We start from the raw sequence: 17,662 nt of genomic DNA on the forward strand, positions 1-17,662 counted from the left end.
GGCACATATAAACCACCAAGGTGGTACAAGGAGTTTACCAGTACTAAGAGTGATGGAGAAGATCATGTCTTGGGCAGTAAGCAATCTGCAATCAATCTCGGCTGTGTACATTCCGGGTCCAGAAAATACGGTAGCAGACTTCCTGAGTCGCAAGATAATTCTACCAGGGGAATGGGAGTTGGACACGGAAACTTTCAGCAGGATAGTAGCCAGATTTGGCAAACCGGAGATAGATCTGATGGCATCGTTCTCCAACAAGAAGGTGAGCAGATTCTGTTTGAAATCTTTTCATCCACAAGCCGCGGCACTGGACACATTCTTAGTGAAATGGGAGTTCACTCTAGGGTATGTCTTCCCACCATTCCCCATGATCAACAGGGTTCTCAAGAAGATCAGGGAGGACCAAGTGGAGGTACTGATAGTCCTACCATTCTGGCCGAGAAGAGCCTGGTTTACGTCAGTGATGAAAATGGCGGTGTTGCCAGTGACGCCAGACCTGTTAAAACAGGGACCAATACGTCATCCAGAGCCAGAGAGCTTCTCGCTAAGGGTATGGCGATTGAGCGGGCGACTTTAAAGCATCATAACTTGTCTGAACAAGTGACCGAATTGCTATTCAAAGCGAGGAAAGAAGGCTCTTCCTTGATATATTACAAAACATGGAATAGATTCATTTCATTGGGGAAATTCGAGAGCGAGTTTGCCGATATCCCTACGTCCAAGGTCTTACAATTCCTATATGAAGGGTTTGAATTGGGACTTGCAGTGGCTACTATTAAATCACAAATTTCTGCACTCAGACAGAAGGCTAGCTGAAGAAAAGCTAGTAAAGAAGTTCTGTAGAGCGATCAAGGGAATATGGCCTCCAAGAAAATCGTTAGTGGCTCCTTGGGATCTGAATTTAGTGCTCAAGGCACTAATACAACAGCCGTTTGAACCCTTGGAAGACACATATGTTAAATACCTAACATGGAAGGTATTATTTCTGGTAGCTGTAACATCAGCTAGGAGAGTGAGTGAGATTCAGGCTCTCTGGATTAAAGAACCGTATTTAGTGATCTTTCCTGACAGAGTCGTTCTAAGAACTCACCCAGACTTCATGCCGAAAGTCATATCAGCGTTCCATTTAAATCAGGAGATATCTCTCCCTAGTTTTTTCCCTGATCCGATAGATGAAGAACAGAAAGCCTATCATACGCTAGATCTGGTGAGAGCAGTTTCAGTGTATCTGAACCGTACCAAGGATTGGAGAAAGTCTGACCACTTGTTCATTATCCCTGAGGGATTGAGAAAAGGGTAGAGGGCCACAAAACAAACCATTTCAGGATGGATACAGGAAGTGATCGAATTCGCTTACAAGAATGAAGGCAAAATACCACCTCCAATCATCAAGGCACATTCAACCAGGGCAGTCGCCACATCGTGGGCTAGAAGGGCCAAGGCATCAGTAACTGAAATCTGTCGAGCGGCTACATGGTCATCAGTCTATACCTTTACTAACTATTATGCCTTGAATGTGTCTACAGCCCACTTTGGGAATCATGTAATCAAAGAGGCCTTGTCCATAAGATAAGTCTCTTGAATAAATTACTATTGCATTCATATTTTGCTCCCTCCCATTTATTATACAGCTTGGGTATGTCCCACTGTCATGGCTGCCATGGGGATCGTAGAAGAAATATGCGAATTATACTCACCGATAATTCCTTTTCTTCCTAGAGATCCCATGGCAGCCATTTGTTTCCCGCCCTTTGTGTTATGTGTTTAGATTTTTTCAGGGACGTTGGTGCGGAGACACTCGAAAGACACAGAGGGAAGGGAGGAGTGAGCTATTATACCCAAGGTGGGCGGTCCCTGAAAAAAAAAGTCCTGTCTAATCTGGTAGGAGGAGGGGAATATCCCACTGTCATGGCTGCCATGGGATCTCTAGGAAGAAAAGGAATTATCGGTGAGTATAATTCGCATATTTTAGTGTGTGTAAATTATCTGGATCTTTACAAGATCTCTGAAGTGAGTTGGTTGAAATGTATTGCTCAATTGACTTGATGAGTGTGGCTATATGAACTACACAATCATCGGTACTTGTTTCCTAGCATGACGCCATCGATTTTTATCTTGAGCATCGGGACAAAAAAAAAATCGCGTCCATCACATGCAACCAAATCGAATGCAATGCGATCAACGCAATTTTTACATTGGAATCAATGTAAAATGGTCCCTGAGACCATTTTACCATTGGGCCCAATGTTAAAAGCCCCCGAAACCCCAATTTTAATTGCATAGCCCCCCTCATGGGTGAAATGGTCCCCCATTGTTAACGCCACCCCACGATGAACGCCAACCCGAAGCGTGGCGAGCGCAGTGGTACGCGTCCTCCGACCTTTTCATACCCCCACTATCCACGTCGGCGTGGAGTTGATTTTATATAGTGTGGCGAGCGCGAAGCGTTGAAAGCCCCGCGAGGGGACGCGCATTACTTCACAGGTATTTCACGTCCCCTCGTGGGGCTCGCTGCGCTCGCCACACTATATAAAATCAACTCCACGCCGACGTGACATTATAATGGCATGCGATGGACGCGATCATCACGATTTTCTCCTTTGCCGGCAATAAAGGCTGGTAATTGACATAAAATCACGTCCATCGCGTTGATCGCATACCTTAAGTACCTTAACTTAAGGTATGCAATTAACCCCGACGGGCGCCGTGCTAGGAAACAAGTACCCAATCATCTAACTAAACTATAGTGCAGGCATTCCCAACCACGGTCCTCAAGGCACACCAACAGTGCAGGTTTTAGTGATATCCAGGCTTCAGCACAGATGTTTTAATCAGAATCCCTCAGATACTAATTAAGTCACCTGTGCTCAAGCCTGGATATCTACAAAACATGCACTGTTGGTGTGCCTTGAGGAACGTGGTTGGGAATGCCTGCTATAGTGTTACAAGTCACCAGGAATTCCGTGTGTGTGTGTTGACCAGAATGTTGTGACTCCACCACAGTATTAACAAACTAGTTGATTTGACACAATCAAGATACAGTGCAGGTAATATAGCCGGGCTATCCAATGTTCCCAATCTGCAGAAATAAAGCAAAATTGCAGCTGGTTTCCCCAGAATGATTGAAATTTACAATCCATCTATTCAAGGTTTTTATTTTCTTTGTTTTTTTCCTGAAACAATCTGAAAATCAGAAAAGATGTGGATATGGACACTAATTAAAAAAAATTGTGTCCCTAGACGTGAATGCAAATTCAGCTTTTCAAAGAGCAGGATATGAAGATGCAAATCCCGTCCGTTTCCCGTTATTTCAGAGTATCGGAAATAACAGGCACCATTGAATACCCCCCTAAAGCAGGTTGAAGACCCAGGGTAATTGAGTCTCACAGTAAATAAGGATACTAATGATGGTTTGGTACTGATACATCCAGGTATGCATGGGTAAAGGCAAATAATGCAGCTCTGAACACATCTAAGGTACGCAGGTTAAAGCAGGTAATAAATGCAGTTCTGATCACAATAATATTTCAGGGTACTCCACGGAGGAGGGTTCTTTGCAGATAGCTAACATTGGCTTAAATACTTGGATGACCTCGGGCACAGAGGCGGATACAGGAACTGTACAAATGTGGAGTCTGACTTGCTGATGAAACTGGCAAAGGAAATATGCACAAAAAGTCATTGAAGTATAGCAGGTACTTGCAGATGAATATTGTAGAAAAAAGCCTAGTAGTCAGTAAAGTGGACACATCAGGAAAACTGATGCCAAGCAAGAGCTCATCATTCACATTGGCTGCTATGAGTTTTTGCAATATAGATAACTATAATAAACTGAAATAGGAACTGGTATTCTGCATCCAATTGTATATGACATTTTCACAACCTTGACCTATACTCACTATGTGTACTAAGCCTTGTTATTATCATGGTCAACATTTTATGTATTGAAGTGTTGAAGTATTGAAGTGTTGCGAAAAGCGTAAGGGAGAATTCCATTAGTGCAGTTGGCCCGGTGTTGAATTGCCAGCAACCCCAATTCTCTCCCCCCCCCCCCCCCCCCCCCCCCCCAATAGCCTCTTGTGCAAATTAGCAAAAATGCAGTGTCTTTAACTTAAAAGTTTTTTTTTTTTATGTATCTGCAATTAGTTTTGTTAAAGAACATCACAGATCCAGCTGATTGTCACGTATCACAGATTTTTTTTTCTGGTGCCACAGGTGGCTTGACAGAACAGAAAATAGCTGTATTACATAAAATTATAAAGCTACAATTACCTCTTTTTCTTATTTTATATAGGCCTAATACTCTTTCTCCTTGGTGTGCCGTGAGCACAAATTGGCCAATTACTAGTAATCTAGTCTAGTGAACTAGACCTCTAGTAATCATTGTCATTGATTTAGTGTTCATTTTCTCTGATTCTACTTCCTCTTCGCTACCTCTTCCAGTTGGAGTACCTCAGGGTTCAGTTTTAGGTCCTCTGCTTTTCTCAATCTATACCTCATCTCTTGGCAAACTAATCAGCTCCTTTGGATTTCCGTATCATCTGTATGCGGATGATACTCCGCTCTACCTATCCTCCCCGGACCTGTCCCCATCTGTATTGGGCCGTGTCTCTGAATGCCTTTCTGCTGTTTCATCCTGGATGTCACCTCACCACCTCAAACTTAATATTTCAAAAACAGAATTAATTATTTTTCCCCCAAAAAATAGTAGTTACCAACCTGATATCTCTATTGCTGTTAAGAATATGACAATCACTCCTACCTCTCAAGCTCGCTGCCTAGATGTTATCCTTGACTCTGAACTTTCCTTTGTACCCCACATTTAATCTGTCTAAAACTCATGCCACATGCACCTAAAAAACATATTCAAAATTTGCCCTTACCTTACACGAGACACTGCAAAAAATCTAATCAATGCTCAAATCATCTCACGCATTGATTAAAGTAATAGTCTCCTTATTGGCCTTCTCCAATACAGACTCTCACCACTACAGTCCATCATGAATGCAGCTGCAAGGCTAATCCTCCTAGCCAGACATTCATCGTCTGCAAAGCTACTCTGTCAGTCACTTCATTGGTTACCTGTATTCTACCGTATTCAATACAAAAATATTTTACTTACACACAAAGCCATAAACCAAACTACACCAACATACATATCTTCTCTTATCTCAAAATATCATCCAACACAACCTCTACGCTCTTCCCAAGATTTACGTCTCTCATCCACACTCATTTCTCGCTCCCATTCCCGATTGCAGGACTTTCTTTAGGCTGCACCTACTCTGTGGAATGCCCTCCCCAAGCACAATAAGACTCTCCTCCAGTCTCCAAACCTATAAACGTTCCCTGAAAACTCATCTCTTCAGGCAGGTTATCAAATTCCAGAATCAGTCACATAACCTTGCATTCTGGTGGAATTGATGCAATAAAGAATACAGTATCTATCCTTATGTATCAATGCCTATTTCCCTATAGATTGTAAGCTTGCGAGCAGGGCCCTCCTACCTTTTTACTGTCTGTAAATACCCAGTTTGTTGTATCACTGTCTCCTTTTGTAAAGTGCAACGGAATATGCTGCACTATATAAGAAACTGTTAATAAATAAATAAATTAATATTTTGAATATCTGTGACTGATACCACTTTCACACATAAAACCAAATTACCGGGTGAAGCAGTTCTACCCGGTAATTTGCCATTCTACGCAGGTCCTTTTTCAGTATGAAGGGCTCAGCCCAAGTCTTAAAGCTCGGGTCTCCGACCCTGGAATTTACTAGGGTTGAGGACCCGTATTGACCCTTTCACATAGAATAAATACCAGTGTGATCAACAAATTACCAGGTAGAAAAGCCAGTAATTTTGTTTTTCTGAGTGAAGGGGGGGCCAGGCTGGGAACTGCAAAACTACCCAGCAATGAAAATGTTAACCGGATTTTCAGACCTTTCTGTCTGAAAGTGTTACTAGGGATAGCGAAGGAGAAACATTGTAAATACTTGCTTTCTTGCTGCTGACTTCTCCAAGTTTTGTCTTCTGGAGTCTTATGTTGATGTCTTTACACTGACTGAAGTCACATTTTGTTTTTCAGTTAGACAACAGAGCACGATTTCGAGGAAGGAAAGGATACTAAGGTGGGAAAGATGCACCAAGTTGATGGCCCAGCTGCATGCTGATATGCCTAATGTTGGACAGTTCTGTTGTCTTCCAGCAGGGGGCACAGCGCAGTCACTACCATAACGCCGCTCTTTAGAACTAGATAGGGGATGGCAATTTGCACCGTAAAGATAGTTGTGCATTGTTAATATATTTTCCGAGATGTTTAGTTCGCTGTAACCAGTTAATTCTGCATCATGGAGTATTACATTTAATGTGTTTATTTTATTAATTTTTGCCTAATAAAAAATAATTGATTTCTCTTTATTATCTTTTTTTTTCTAAATAGTGAACATTTAGTTATAAAGTATTGAACTCCCCATCCACTTCTATGCCAACCTTTACAGTTATGTACCGTAACATGCAGATCAAGTTATTCCAACAATCCATGTTCCTTCTGTTCCGTAAACCTTGACAGGGGCCCTTTACCGTTATACTTCTGTCTCTTTGTTAGATCAGAAAACATCTGTTTAAAATAAAGATAATCTAAAACTGACATAATCTCCAAGCGCTGGCACTTCCTTTGCCGTGAATAGGTCCTGAGTCGTATATTTATGGATTACCCATTCACACTGCACCATGAGCCGGGTTGGACCAGTGTACAACCCTGCTCGTTATCCGAGTTGAAATACAGGTAGCTGGACCCGCTTTATTTCAACTCTGTTTTTTAAAAGGCACAATTTCCTGCAAGGCTGAGCATTTACCTGAAATAACCTTGTATATTGCCTTCAGTGTAAAAGGCTTATAACAGATCTCAATTTCTAGAATCAAGCCTGTCAGTTGAGATAGACAATGAGCTGGAAAATAAACCAATTTTACTGACATGCTATTGTACTCAAAGTTGACTGTCTCTAAGCTGCACCTTAAGGTTAATCAACAATAACTTGAGCGCTCATCTCCAAAGCCAAGACTTGCCCTAATCAAGAACACTAAAAGATTTTAAAGTGCATAACCTACTGCTAAACAGGAAGCCTGCAAACCTACATAAAACGTGGTAAATGTAACACCTTGTGAAATGTAGGTATCTGCATGATGGTGGTGTGTATGCCCTTGACCACCCACCCCTAAAAAAAACGGCAAACCCAACCTGGTTTTACTCTTTTTAAACTATTGACACTGCCGTTACACACACAACCCTAAAGACCCAGACAAATATAACTTTTTGCATAGTCCTAAATTTGCCTATGTCCAAGTCATGCAATACCTAATAAACAATCCTTGCAACCTTAAAATGCCAAGAATGTACCACACCTTATACTCACTAACACTCAATGCCTCATCTCCCACTATATATTAAATAATAAAACCTGAGTTTGGTCCAGAGGTAAACTGCTATTAAGAAATGGGAAGCTTGATCGCATCTTGATCCAATTGTCCTTGAAACACCTATGAGGTAGCAGCTACCAAGATATGTTGGGGAAAAAAAAATGTCTGTTTCCTAAACAGGGAGGCTGATTTTACTCTTTTACAATGACAGGCCATACAACATTTTTGGGAGGATCTGCTTGCATTTAATTGTGACCTTATAAGTGTGTGTCATAGAGGCATTTCTCACTTGGCTTTATCTGAACACCTACACAAGATCTTCCAGGAATCCCAACTAATTTGCCATCAGTCCAGTCAGTGGTGTTTTGCGTAACAATGTTCCAACAGTCCATCAATCCTGGAAATGGTTATTTGTAGACCCATTTTTATATTTAGGATGGGCTGGTGGGAGACACACAGAGCATGATTCTGGGGTGGAAGCCGAAGCACGTTAAGCATTTATTGGTAGATACTTGTCTATGACTTTATGCAAAAGCTGCCACAAACTTCCTCCCGCTGTACTCCTTTCACCAAAACTTGCACCAGCCTTATGGCAAGTTTCTTCATGTGACTATGGTCTCCTAGGCCGCAGCTGCACATCTGTGGACAAACCTGGAACACTCCCATAACGGATCATGGGCCAAATGTAATAGGGAGTGACAGTTTGGGAGAGTTTTCCCAATATTTTTACATGGCAGTGTAAATGATTGTTGCTTTAAAAATAAGAAAACTCTCCCAAACACTCTCACTTTCTGATTCTCGTTCCCTATTACATTTGGCCTCATATTTGCTTGCATTTATAGCCACTGCCCAGCAACGCCTATCACTTTGCCACAACATTTCTGATACCATGTGCCTTGATTGCAACAGTTTCAAGTTGCAAAAAAAATGTTATTATGGCCCTTATTCTGGTTGATTCTCAAGGCTGTGAATTTGCAGCCTTGCGAGCCCACCAGACGCCGCCCTGCGAATGCCGAGTAGCCCCCTCATACAATCGCACACACTGCGAATGGATATTTTACATAAACATCCATTCGCAGGCTGTGGGGGATCACCCACATCATTCAATGGTCGCTGACCATAAAATGATGTGGAAGGCACATGCGCAATCTAAGGTTGCTCAGAGTTAACCTTAGATGTGTGTGGGCATTCGGAAGAAAGTGGGCTGGCAGCTGACATACGGTGATGTCACCTGTCCGCCCCTGGAGCCCACGTCACCAGGCAATTTTCATGGGAACACCCATGAAACACTGGGCGCGACGATCCGCCCCCCACCTGTAATGTTACACATGCGCAGAAATGCAGCTGCACATACACCAAACATGGGTCCCCGTGCAAATGGACCAGAATTTAAAAAGCTACCAGATGTAGTGAAAAGCGTAAGGAGGATACTGTTGTTCCTGGATTGTAGACTGAACCAGCCCCACCGGACTCCACATTACATCCTATTAGACTTATAAACGACAATCCACTGGAGGTATGAGACCAATTTATTATTCATTTATTTACAGTTTCTTATATAGTGCAGCAGATTCCGTTGCGCTTTACAATGGTAGACAGTGATAAAACAAACTGGGTAATGACAGACAGACTTGGAGGTAGGAGAGCCCTGCTGAAAGCTTACAATGTATAGGGATATAGGAGAGAAACACAAGTACAGGCACCAGTAATAGCAAAGCAGTCCCACCAAGTTACAAGTCCAGAAGGGAAGCTATATAATACATAAGTGCCTCACAGGGTTATGTGTGTAGAACTTAAATATGATAGGCTTGCCTGAAGAGGTGAGATATCAGGGAACACTTGAAATTTTGGAGGCTAGTGGAGAGTCTTATTGTGCGTGGAAGGACATTCCATAGGATGAGGGCAACCCGATGAAAGTCCTGTAATAGTGAATAGGAGCTAGTGATCCGTGCAGAAGAGAGATGCAGATCTTGTGCAGAGTGGAGTGGTCGAGATGGGAGATATTTTGTGATAAGTGCAGAGATATATGCTGGTGCAGTATGGTTAATAGCTTTATATGCAAGTAGAAGTGTTTTATATTGAATACGGTAAGATACAGACAACCAATGAAGGGACTGGCAGAGCGGATCAGCAGACGAAGAGCGTCTTGCAAGGAAGATCAGCCTAGCAGCAGCATTTAAAATGGATTGCAGTGGTGAGAGTCTGTTCTTGGGAAGACCAGTTAGGAGACTATTGCAATAATCAATGCGGGATATAATGAGTGCATGGATAAGAGATTTGGTAGTGTCTTGTGTGAGATAGGGTCGTATTTTTGATATGTTTTTTAGATGCATGTAAAATGATTTGGAGACAGATTGAATGTGGGGTAGAAAGGACAGTTTAGAGTCGAGGATAACCCCTAAGCAATGAGCTTGTATGGTAGGGAAGATTGTCGAGTTGTCAACAGCGATGGTAACTGTTCTTAGTTGGTGGGAATATAAGTACGGTAATTCCGTTGGTACTTTTTTCCTAGCACGGCGCACACTAAGCTATTTGCTTAGTCGGGTATTCTGCGTAGTGAAATTGCATCGCATGCAATTGTACTGCCGTGCGATGTGATTTTTTTCATGTAATATTAGGTATACAATAATATGATTGTATGTCCTAAAATGAGGTGTTAGGCACCCCCCCACACTATCCACGCCACCCCGAAGCGTGGCGAGCGCAACGGTACACATCCTCTGACGTTTTCATACCCCCACTATCCACGTCGGCGTGGAGTTGATGTTATATAGTGTGGCGAGCGCACTGAGCCCGAAGAGTGGAGAGCGGACGCGGAACACATTTAAAAATAATCCGCACCCCCACGCGGGGCTCACTGCGCTCGCCGCACTATATAAAATCCACTCCATGCCGACGTGGATAGTGGGAGGATGAAAACGTTGGAGGACACGTACCGCCGCCCCTCGCGGGGCTCGCTGCGATTTTGCGGGAGGTGCTATGCGATGCGATCCCCTGGGGCACACAGAGCAGTGAATAAATTGCATTAAAAAAATTGCATTGCATGCCACTAAAATGGCCCATGCGATGCGAATTCCCTACGTTTGCGTAAGCACAAAATGTGGGCGCCGTTCTAGGAAACAAGTACCATTCCGTTTTGGAAATATTGAGTTTGAGTTGGTGAGAAGACATCCAAGATGAGATGGCAGAGAGACATTCAGAGTCTCGACCCAAAACCACTGGTGACAACTCTGGGGTTGATAGATAGATTTGTGTATCATCCACATATAAGTGATACTGAAATCCGAAAGAGCTGATTAGTTTGCCAAGAGAGGAAGTATAGATTGAGAAAAGCAGAGGACCTAAGACTGAGCCTTGCGGAACTCCGACTGACAAGAGGTAGTGAAGAGGAAGTAGAGTCAGAGAAGCGAACACTGAAAGAGCAATCAGATAGGTAAGATGTGAACCAGGAAAGGGCTGTATCATTAAGACCTAGGGAGTGTAGTGTTTGTAAGAGAACAGTGTGATCCACATTGTCAAACGCAGCAGAAAGATCTAGAAAGTAGTGAGTAATGGCCTAAAGACTTAGCAGTTACCAGATCATTCGCCACTTTAGTCGGGAGTGGTTCTAAATCCTGGTGGTCGGAATCCCGGCGTTCAAAATCCCGACAAGGGGGGGACGTGGATCGCCCCCCCTTGTGGGCTCACTTTGCTCATCATGCAGCAGGCCTGGTGCCTCGCTGCGCTCGGCACACTAATTTATTCTCCCACTATGGGTGTCGTGGACACCCACAGAGGGAGAAAGTGTCAGGATTTTGAACGCCGGGATTATAACTGCATCCCCTTTAGTCAGTGCTGTCTCAGTGGAGTGTTAAGAGCGAAAGCCTGACTGAAGCAGGTCTAATAGGGTGTGAGAGTTAACAAAGTTTGTGAGGCGAGAGTAGGCAAGTATCTCTAGTAGCTTGGAGAGGCATTGGAGCTGAGAGATAGGATGATAGTTAGAGAGAGAGAGTTAGGGTCAGAATTGTGTTTTTTTTCAGAATGGGAGTAATCACTGCATGTTTGAGCAGAGAAGGAAAAGTACCAGTAGCAAGAGAGAGATTGCAGATTTTAGTTAAGGATGGAATAAGCACATGAGATAGATTTTTAATGACTTTTGCAGGTATAGGATCAAGAGGCGAGGTAGTAGAGCAGGAGGATAAGAGTGTGGATACTTCCTTTTCATTTGTGGGCTCAAATGAAGAGAAAGTGCCAGAGGGTTCATGTGGGGAAGAAAGAGGGTTAGAGGTTGTGGATGAGCATACCATTTCATCTCGGATGTTATCAATCTTGTCCTTAAAGTAGGAGGCAAGTTCTTGTGCACTGATGGTAGCCGGTGGGGGAGGAGGGGGAGGGTACAGAAGAGACTTAAATGTGTTAAAAAGTCACTTAGGGTTGGTGGCATGAGAAGAGATGAGAGATTGGTAGTATGTTTGTTTGGCAAATGTATTTGTTTGGCAAATGTATTATAAGAACAACACTATAAGGAGTTGCTTATTTGTGCCATCTTGGGCCACTCCTTGTACCATCTGCACGTTTTGGACCATTTATTCCTCCAGACGGACCAACTGGGACTATAAATCCGTATATGGGCATATAGGAACGGACTGTCCAGGACACCCCAAACTCCATGGTTGGTGGATATTCTAAAATTGTGATCTTAATCCTTTTTAAACAATTTATTTTGTCATGGCTTTTACCGGATTAATTAAGAATAAAATGTATTTGTAATAGATCAACCAATCCTTGATTTGTTTTAGCGCTGCTTACCTTGCTCGTATGCAGGACCAGAATAAGGGCCTATGTGTAGTTCTGAATCTAATAAGTATCTCTTATGACTTTATACACGCCCTCTATACCTGCAGCAGGTGAGACAGAAGTGGGGTGTCCAATCAGAAAGCTGTGCTACTCGGCCAGCAACACTCTGTTTTTGGCTTGAGCAGCCCATTAATTCTTCTGGCATTTGCCTGTAGTGCCAGTCTAGCGCTGGGCCCCAGATGTGTCATCAGAGAAACGCCATCATGCCATGATATTTTTATGTTCTTTATATTTACTGGTGTGTTTGAGAAGTTGATTACCTTATTTCCAGCCTATGAAATATTAATGGAAGTAAAATCTCACAGGAGCTATGTTTTTATATAGTAATGTAGGGTTTCAGGTCTAATTAACCTTTTAGCCTGGCAGATGGAACTGAATGGTCATTTGTAGCCAAACCGTGATGTATGGGGACTGATACCCATTTCACATTGCACCTAATTACCGTTTACAAGCCAGTTTCTTGCCGGTAATTAGTGTGATGTGAAAAGGGTTACCGCTTACAGCTAACCGGTAGCAACACAACAATCAGAAATGGGTTACTTACTGATTCATTACTGTGCAGTTTGAATGGGTTAGACAAGGGGAGATTACAGCCTGCCCGTGTGGTCCGGACCATTCCGGTTTTCGCTACATGCCCGGTCCATACAGGGAGGCTTTATTATCTCCCTCCTCCTATCCTTGGATACAGCCTTGGGGTCAGATTCTCTATGCTTCAAAAGTGATAAAATAGAGAGTGATAAACAGCCAGCCAATCAGCTCCTGCCTGACATTTTTCAAACACAGTCTGTGACATGGCAGGTAGGAGCTGATTGGCTGGCTGTTTATCACTCTCCAGTTTATCACTTTTGAAGCTTAGAGAATCTGGCCCCTAGTCTGCTTTTTTTTATTTATTTTTTTACCCATTCCCTGATGTATGTGCAGCAATGTGGGAAACGTGCCATGTGCTCATCCTCCCATTCCAGTTGACAGCAGGCATCTTCCTATACTTCTTATTTGCAACTCTTGTCTAGTCGGTGCATATATATCTTCGTATTTACTATATCACAGGTAGGAGCTATTTATAGATTAGGTAGACATGTAAAGCAGTCATCTTTGTATAGAGATGAAGCAATCTATCTGTATACCTAGCTGGGCATATAGATATTATCAGCATTCAGCATGCATTGCGGGCGGTATGTGTCAGGAGGTGACAGTGCAGCTGTCAGAGAGCAGCCCCCGAGAGTGTGCGCGCTGTGATCTCTCAGCTCAGCCTCAGCACTACGTGAACATAGGACGCTGCTCTGACACTGAGCCGAGGGCGGGGCTAGTGACGTCAAGGGGGCGGAGTAGGAATCTGTGCTGGGGCTAATGCTGCTGCTGAGAGGACGCATCATCAACCTGCAAGGAGTGGCTGCTGTTCAATCCCCCTGCAACAAGGCACCCTGGTCTCCCCTGCTGCCCCAACACCCTGCATGTGACAGCGCGTTGCACGGAGAGGGGGCTATTTGCTGTGACAGCCGCCGGCTGAGAGCAGAGTAAGAAATACCGGTCTGTAGCTTGTTTACTTGCTCATGGCTGGGAGATGCTTACCTATTACCTTGGTCATTCATCAGCTGGCCTGTGGCAAACTGGACACTGTGCAGTACTATATATATATATATATATATATATATATATATATATATATATATATATATATATATTTGCATTGAACAGCTGCAGTGCCTGAGTGCTTGTTTTATACAGTATGTATCTGATGATGATGATTACCTTCTCCATTATAATGTACAGCTGTCTCAATGGCCAGGAGACAAAGTCCAGTCTGCCGACGATCTCATTCCTTTTTATGTTCCTTGTGGTTTCATTGGCTGTAAATAATGTGTTTCCATTTGAGTCTTATGGTTGGACATACTGTAGTGTTTATTTAAACGCCCTGTTACAAATGCAGATTAAGACCAAGAGCAGCCATAACTAAGTTGCACATAATTGGCTATACAGGTCAATAAGTATAGGATTATGGTAATTTTGGAAATCTATCACTTTGGTCTTCGCTAGGAGCTGTGTGTGTGTGTGTGTGTGTGTGTGTGTGTGTGTGTGTGTGTGTGTGTGTGTTGTATAATGCCAACTGAGAATTATTAAGATTTTTATTCTCTTTTAATCTTTGTTTTTGTATTTACTAATAGTGCTTCCGTAATATTTCACTATACATGATGTAAACCTTCTTCTGAAATAATGGCAGTGCATATGTTGTTTATAGTGAAGACAATATCCAGATATACTCTGATTATACATCTTGTTTTGGTTAGTGTGAAATATATACAGTCCTGAGGGAAAGCGGACCTGTCACCCTCTGGTGCTAGTTTCTGCTTTACTGCAGTGCTACTCAAACTTAGTGCTCAGGACCCCATCTAGTTCATGTTTTCCATTTCCCTATGTGATAGCAAGTGATGCACCTGCTAGTTTTTCTGTAAAATGTGAGCTGTTAGGGATCCTCAGGAGCAGGGTTGGAAAACATACTTTTACTCCATAGTGCCATTTGGAACAAATGGACCAGGTTTCTCCTCCTTATTGCATTCTGCTCAAATATAGTGATGTATCCCATACAGTCTTCCTACCTGCAGAAAGTTCATTACTGTCATATATGTCAACTGCTTTGTGCCAGTCTTTTTACTTTCCTTGACGATGAGGTTGTTTTTGAAGTTGCAATTCCAAATATTAATCTGAAAATAAACTTCTAACAATGCCAGTAACCAGGGCTGGGTCGAGGCCTACTATCACCCTGAGTGAGATCTCGCTCAGGGTGATAGTAGTGACCATGCTCCATTAAACATATGCTACACACCGTACTGCCACTACAGATTATGACACACACTGTGTTGCCCATTACATATTATGCCACATAAATGTAGCTTACCTACATGCTCATTGCTAAGCTTCTTGATGCCAGGGGATTCATGCTTGTTGCCAAGGAGGTTTTTATGCTCGGCAGTGGTAGCTCCTGATTTGCTGCCCGACCACAAGCTCCTATTTTCTGGTGTCCCGGCGCAAGATTTAAAATAGCCGCATACCCTCTCTGAAGACAGGCAGTCCTCCGCTCTCTTCCCGACTGTCAGACTGCTTCAATTCTGCCGGGCAGGTTTTTTTTTTTAACATCAATAAATTTTTATTGATACAAATTTTATATATGGGGTACAGAAAAGAAAAAAGGGAGGGAGACTGTGGGGAGGGAGGGGGGGGGGGGATGGACTGCCGTCGGGGGAGAATACAAACAATATAGGACAATAATAATTTACATACAAAGAATTACACATGACCATAGCATACATGTAGGAACGCTACGCAGAGCGAACTGAGAACAGACATACAGATACAAAATCGGTATAACGTTAAAATTAGTCTAGGATGCAGGAACCTCAGTTAAACCTAGATGAGGGGTGGGGTGGGACTCGAATCCGAATCAGGGGGTTCATTCAGGCTGAAGAGGGTGGTTTGTCCCGACAGAGTTGAGGCGGAAAGTCTTGCGCTCTCTCTTGCAGACATATAAGTGAGCCAGGGGGCCCATTTGGAGTGAGGCGAGGAAGGGTTAGGGGAGTGGGGCTGGAAGCCTGTTTCCATGAGGAAATGGTGGTTTATTTTTAGTATAACCTGGATAAAAGGGGGGGCGCGGGCTGCTTCCAGTGTTGTGCTAGGTTTGCTCTAGCTGCTATGAGGATGTGTCCGAGGACATAGGTTTTCTCGCTCGGAAGTTCCTGCGGATATACTTGGAATAGAGCTAGGAGTGGGTCAGGGACGAGAGTTAGTTGTAATACTACCGAAATGAGTCCAAAAACTTCACTCCAGTATGTCTTGAGTTTATGGCAGGACCAGAAAATGTGGTAGATGGAGCCTATATTTCCGCATTGTCGCCAACACATATTAGAGCACGATGGCCAGAAAGTGTGTAGGCGATCCGGGGTTAAGTAGAGGCGATTTATCAGTTTGATATGCATCTCCGTGTGATTAAGGCAGCGAGACATTGTATAAGAAGATAGGAATATCTTCCGCCATTGAGGGCCAGATAGCTGAATGCCTAAATCAGATTCCCATTTTTTATGGGCCGGAGATTTGGTGAACTCTGCAGGGGTTATCAGAGAATTATACCAGAAAGAAATGTCCCCTCTGGATAGTGTCTGGGAGGGGCGGGATAGGATCATCTGGTGGCGGGGGTCTGTAGTGGGAGGCCGGGCAGGTTTTTTAATGTGCCCCTTGCAGACCTGGCTAGCTCCAGGTATGTTGTGGAGAAAAATGGTGCACCCTTTAAGGGTGGCGCCCCGAGCAGCCGCTCCTAAGGAACATGCCTGGAGCCGGCCCTGCCAGTAACCTATACATCATATGGCAGTGAGTTTAGCTTTCTGTTGTTGCCCAGAGGTTATGTGACTGTCTACTGTGTGGTTGACACATACATTGTAGTCAGCAGGATTTCCAGGAAGTTTAGGTTTTAGATATTTAGTTTAGATAATTTACTTTCTGTGTAGCACAAAGCGTAGAGAATTTGTGGTATGTTGTAATATATTCTGATACCACTTGTTGGTAGAAGTCTGTGTACTTGACACACCATACCCCAAATATGGATCTATGGTATAATTGTCCTATAGTCCATAGAATCTATGTCTAGTGAGAGCTTTGATACTGTACCACCTCTGCTTGTATGTATGTGTGTGTGTGTGTGTGTGTGTGTATATATTTTTTATATATATATATATATATATATATATATATATATGTGTCATTTTTAGTAGCTCAAACATATTTTAAGCTTTATAAATAACTAACAGACAAATTACTCTCGAATTACTTGGAAAGCGGAAAACACAATAAGTCTAGACTAGGTCTATATAGCCTATATTAGGTCTATTAGGTCCACAATGGGAAGGTTCACAGTCAAGAAGTCAACATGAGTTTAAAAAATATATATATATATATATATATATATATATAATTTTTTTTTCATTTTGTCTGGAATGTCGACATAGTCAACATGTGTACCTCGCATGTCTCACTGCGCTTGTCATGCTTCGGGCAAGGTGCCTTGCTGCTCTTCCACCATGCCGTAGTGGATGGTAGGGCATGAAATACCACCTGTCGGCACATATCAGCTAAAAATGCCCTGAAAAACTCATGTCATCCTTTTGACTGTCAACCTCCCCCTTTTAACTTCTGCCTTACTTTTAAAAGCGTGTGGGATTTGTTGTTGATTTCTTTACTTCTACTGCTGACTCTATGGAAATGATGATGATGATGATACTCATAAGACTACAGCGTTTACACCTGCAGACGTGCTTTATCCTGCAAGTTAGACGCATGAGGACAAATTAGTACCATAAATCTATGCTATTTATGTTTAGTATACTGTATTTCACTTTAACACAACCCTATTATTAAGCAATTTC

General features: G+C 42.9%; 2 protein-coding genes across 11 annotated transcripts in view; both read left to right on the forward strand.

The window, feature by feature from the left end:
• Positions 1–6,419, forward strand: part of COA5 (cytochrome c oxidase assembly factor 5) — a 15,258-nt gene extending 8,839 nt beyond the window's left edge. Inside the window, exon 3 of the mRNA XM_083168545.1 lies at positions 6,088–6,419. Within this exon, the coding sequence (XP_083024671.1) occupies positions 6,088–6,129 (42 nt within the window). The 3' untranslated portion in view covers positions 6,130–6,419. The remainder of the gene's footprint in view (positions 1–6,087) is intronic.
• A 7,146-nt stretch (positions 6,420–13,565) lies between these two features.
• INPP4A (inositol polyphosphate-4-phosphatase type I A) overlaps positions 13,566–17,662 on the forward strand; it is a 94,578-nt gene continuing 90,481 nt past the window's right edge. For 3 of the 10 annotated variants that reach the window (XM_083168534.1, XM_083168531.1, XM_083168536.1), the window contains exon 1: positions 13,566–13,768. The gene's annotated coding sequence lies outside the window, so the exon portion shown is untranslated. Of the gene's footprint in view, positions 13,782–17,662 lie in introns of all 10 variants that reach the window. The other 7 variants (XM_083168537.1, XM_083168539.1, XM_083168540.1 and 4 more) reach the window with 3 other exon arrangements.

This window comes from Crinia signifera, chromosome 2 (assembly GCF_055691185.1).
Source record: "Crinia signifera chromosome 2, ASM5569118v1, whole genome shotgun sequence".
NCBI lineage: Eukaryota > Metazoa > Chordata > Amphibia > Anura > Myobatrachidae > Crinia > Crinia signifera.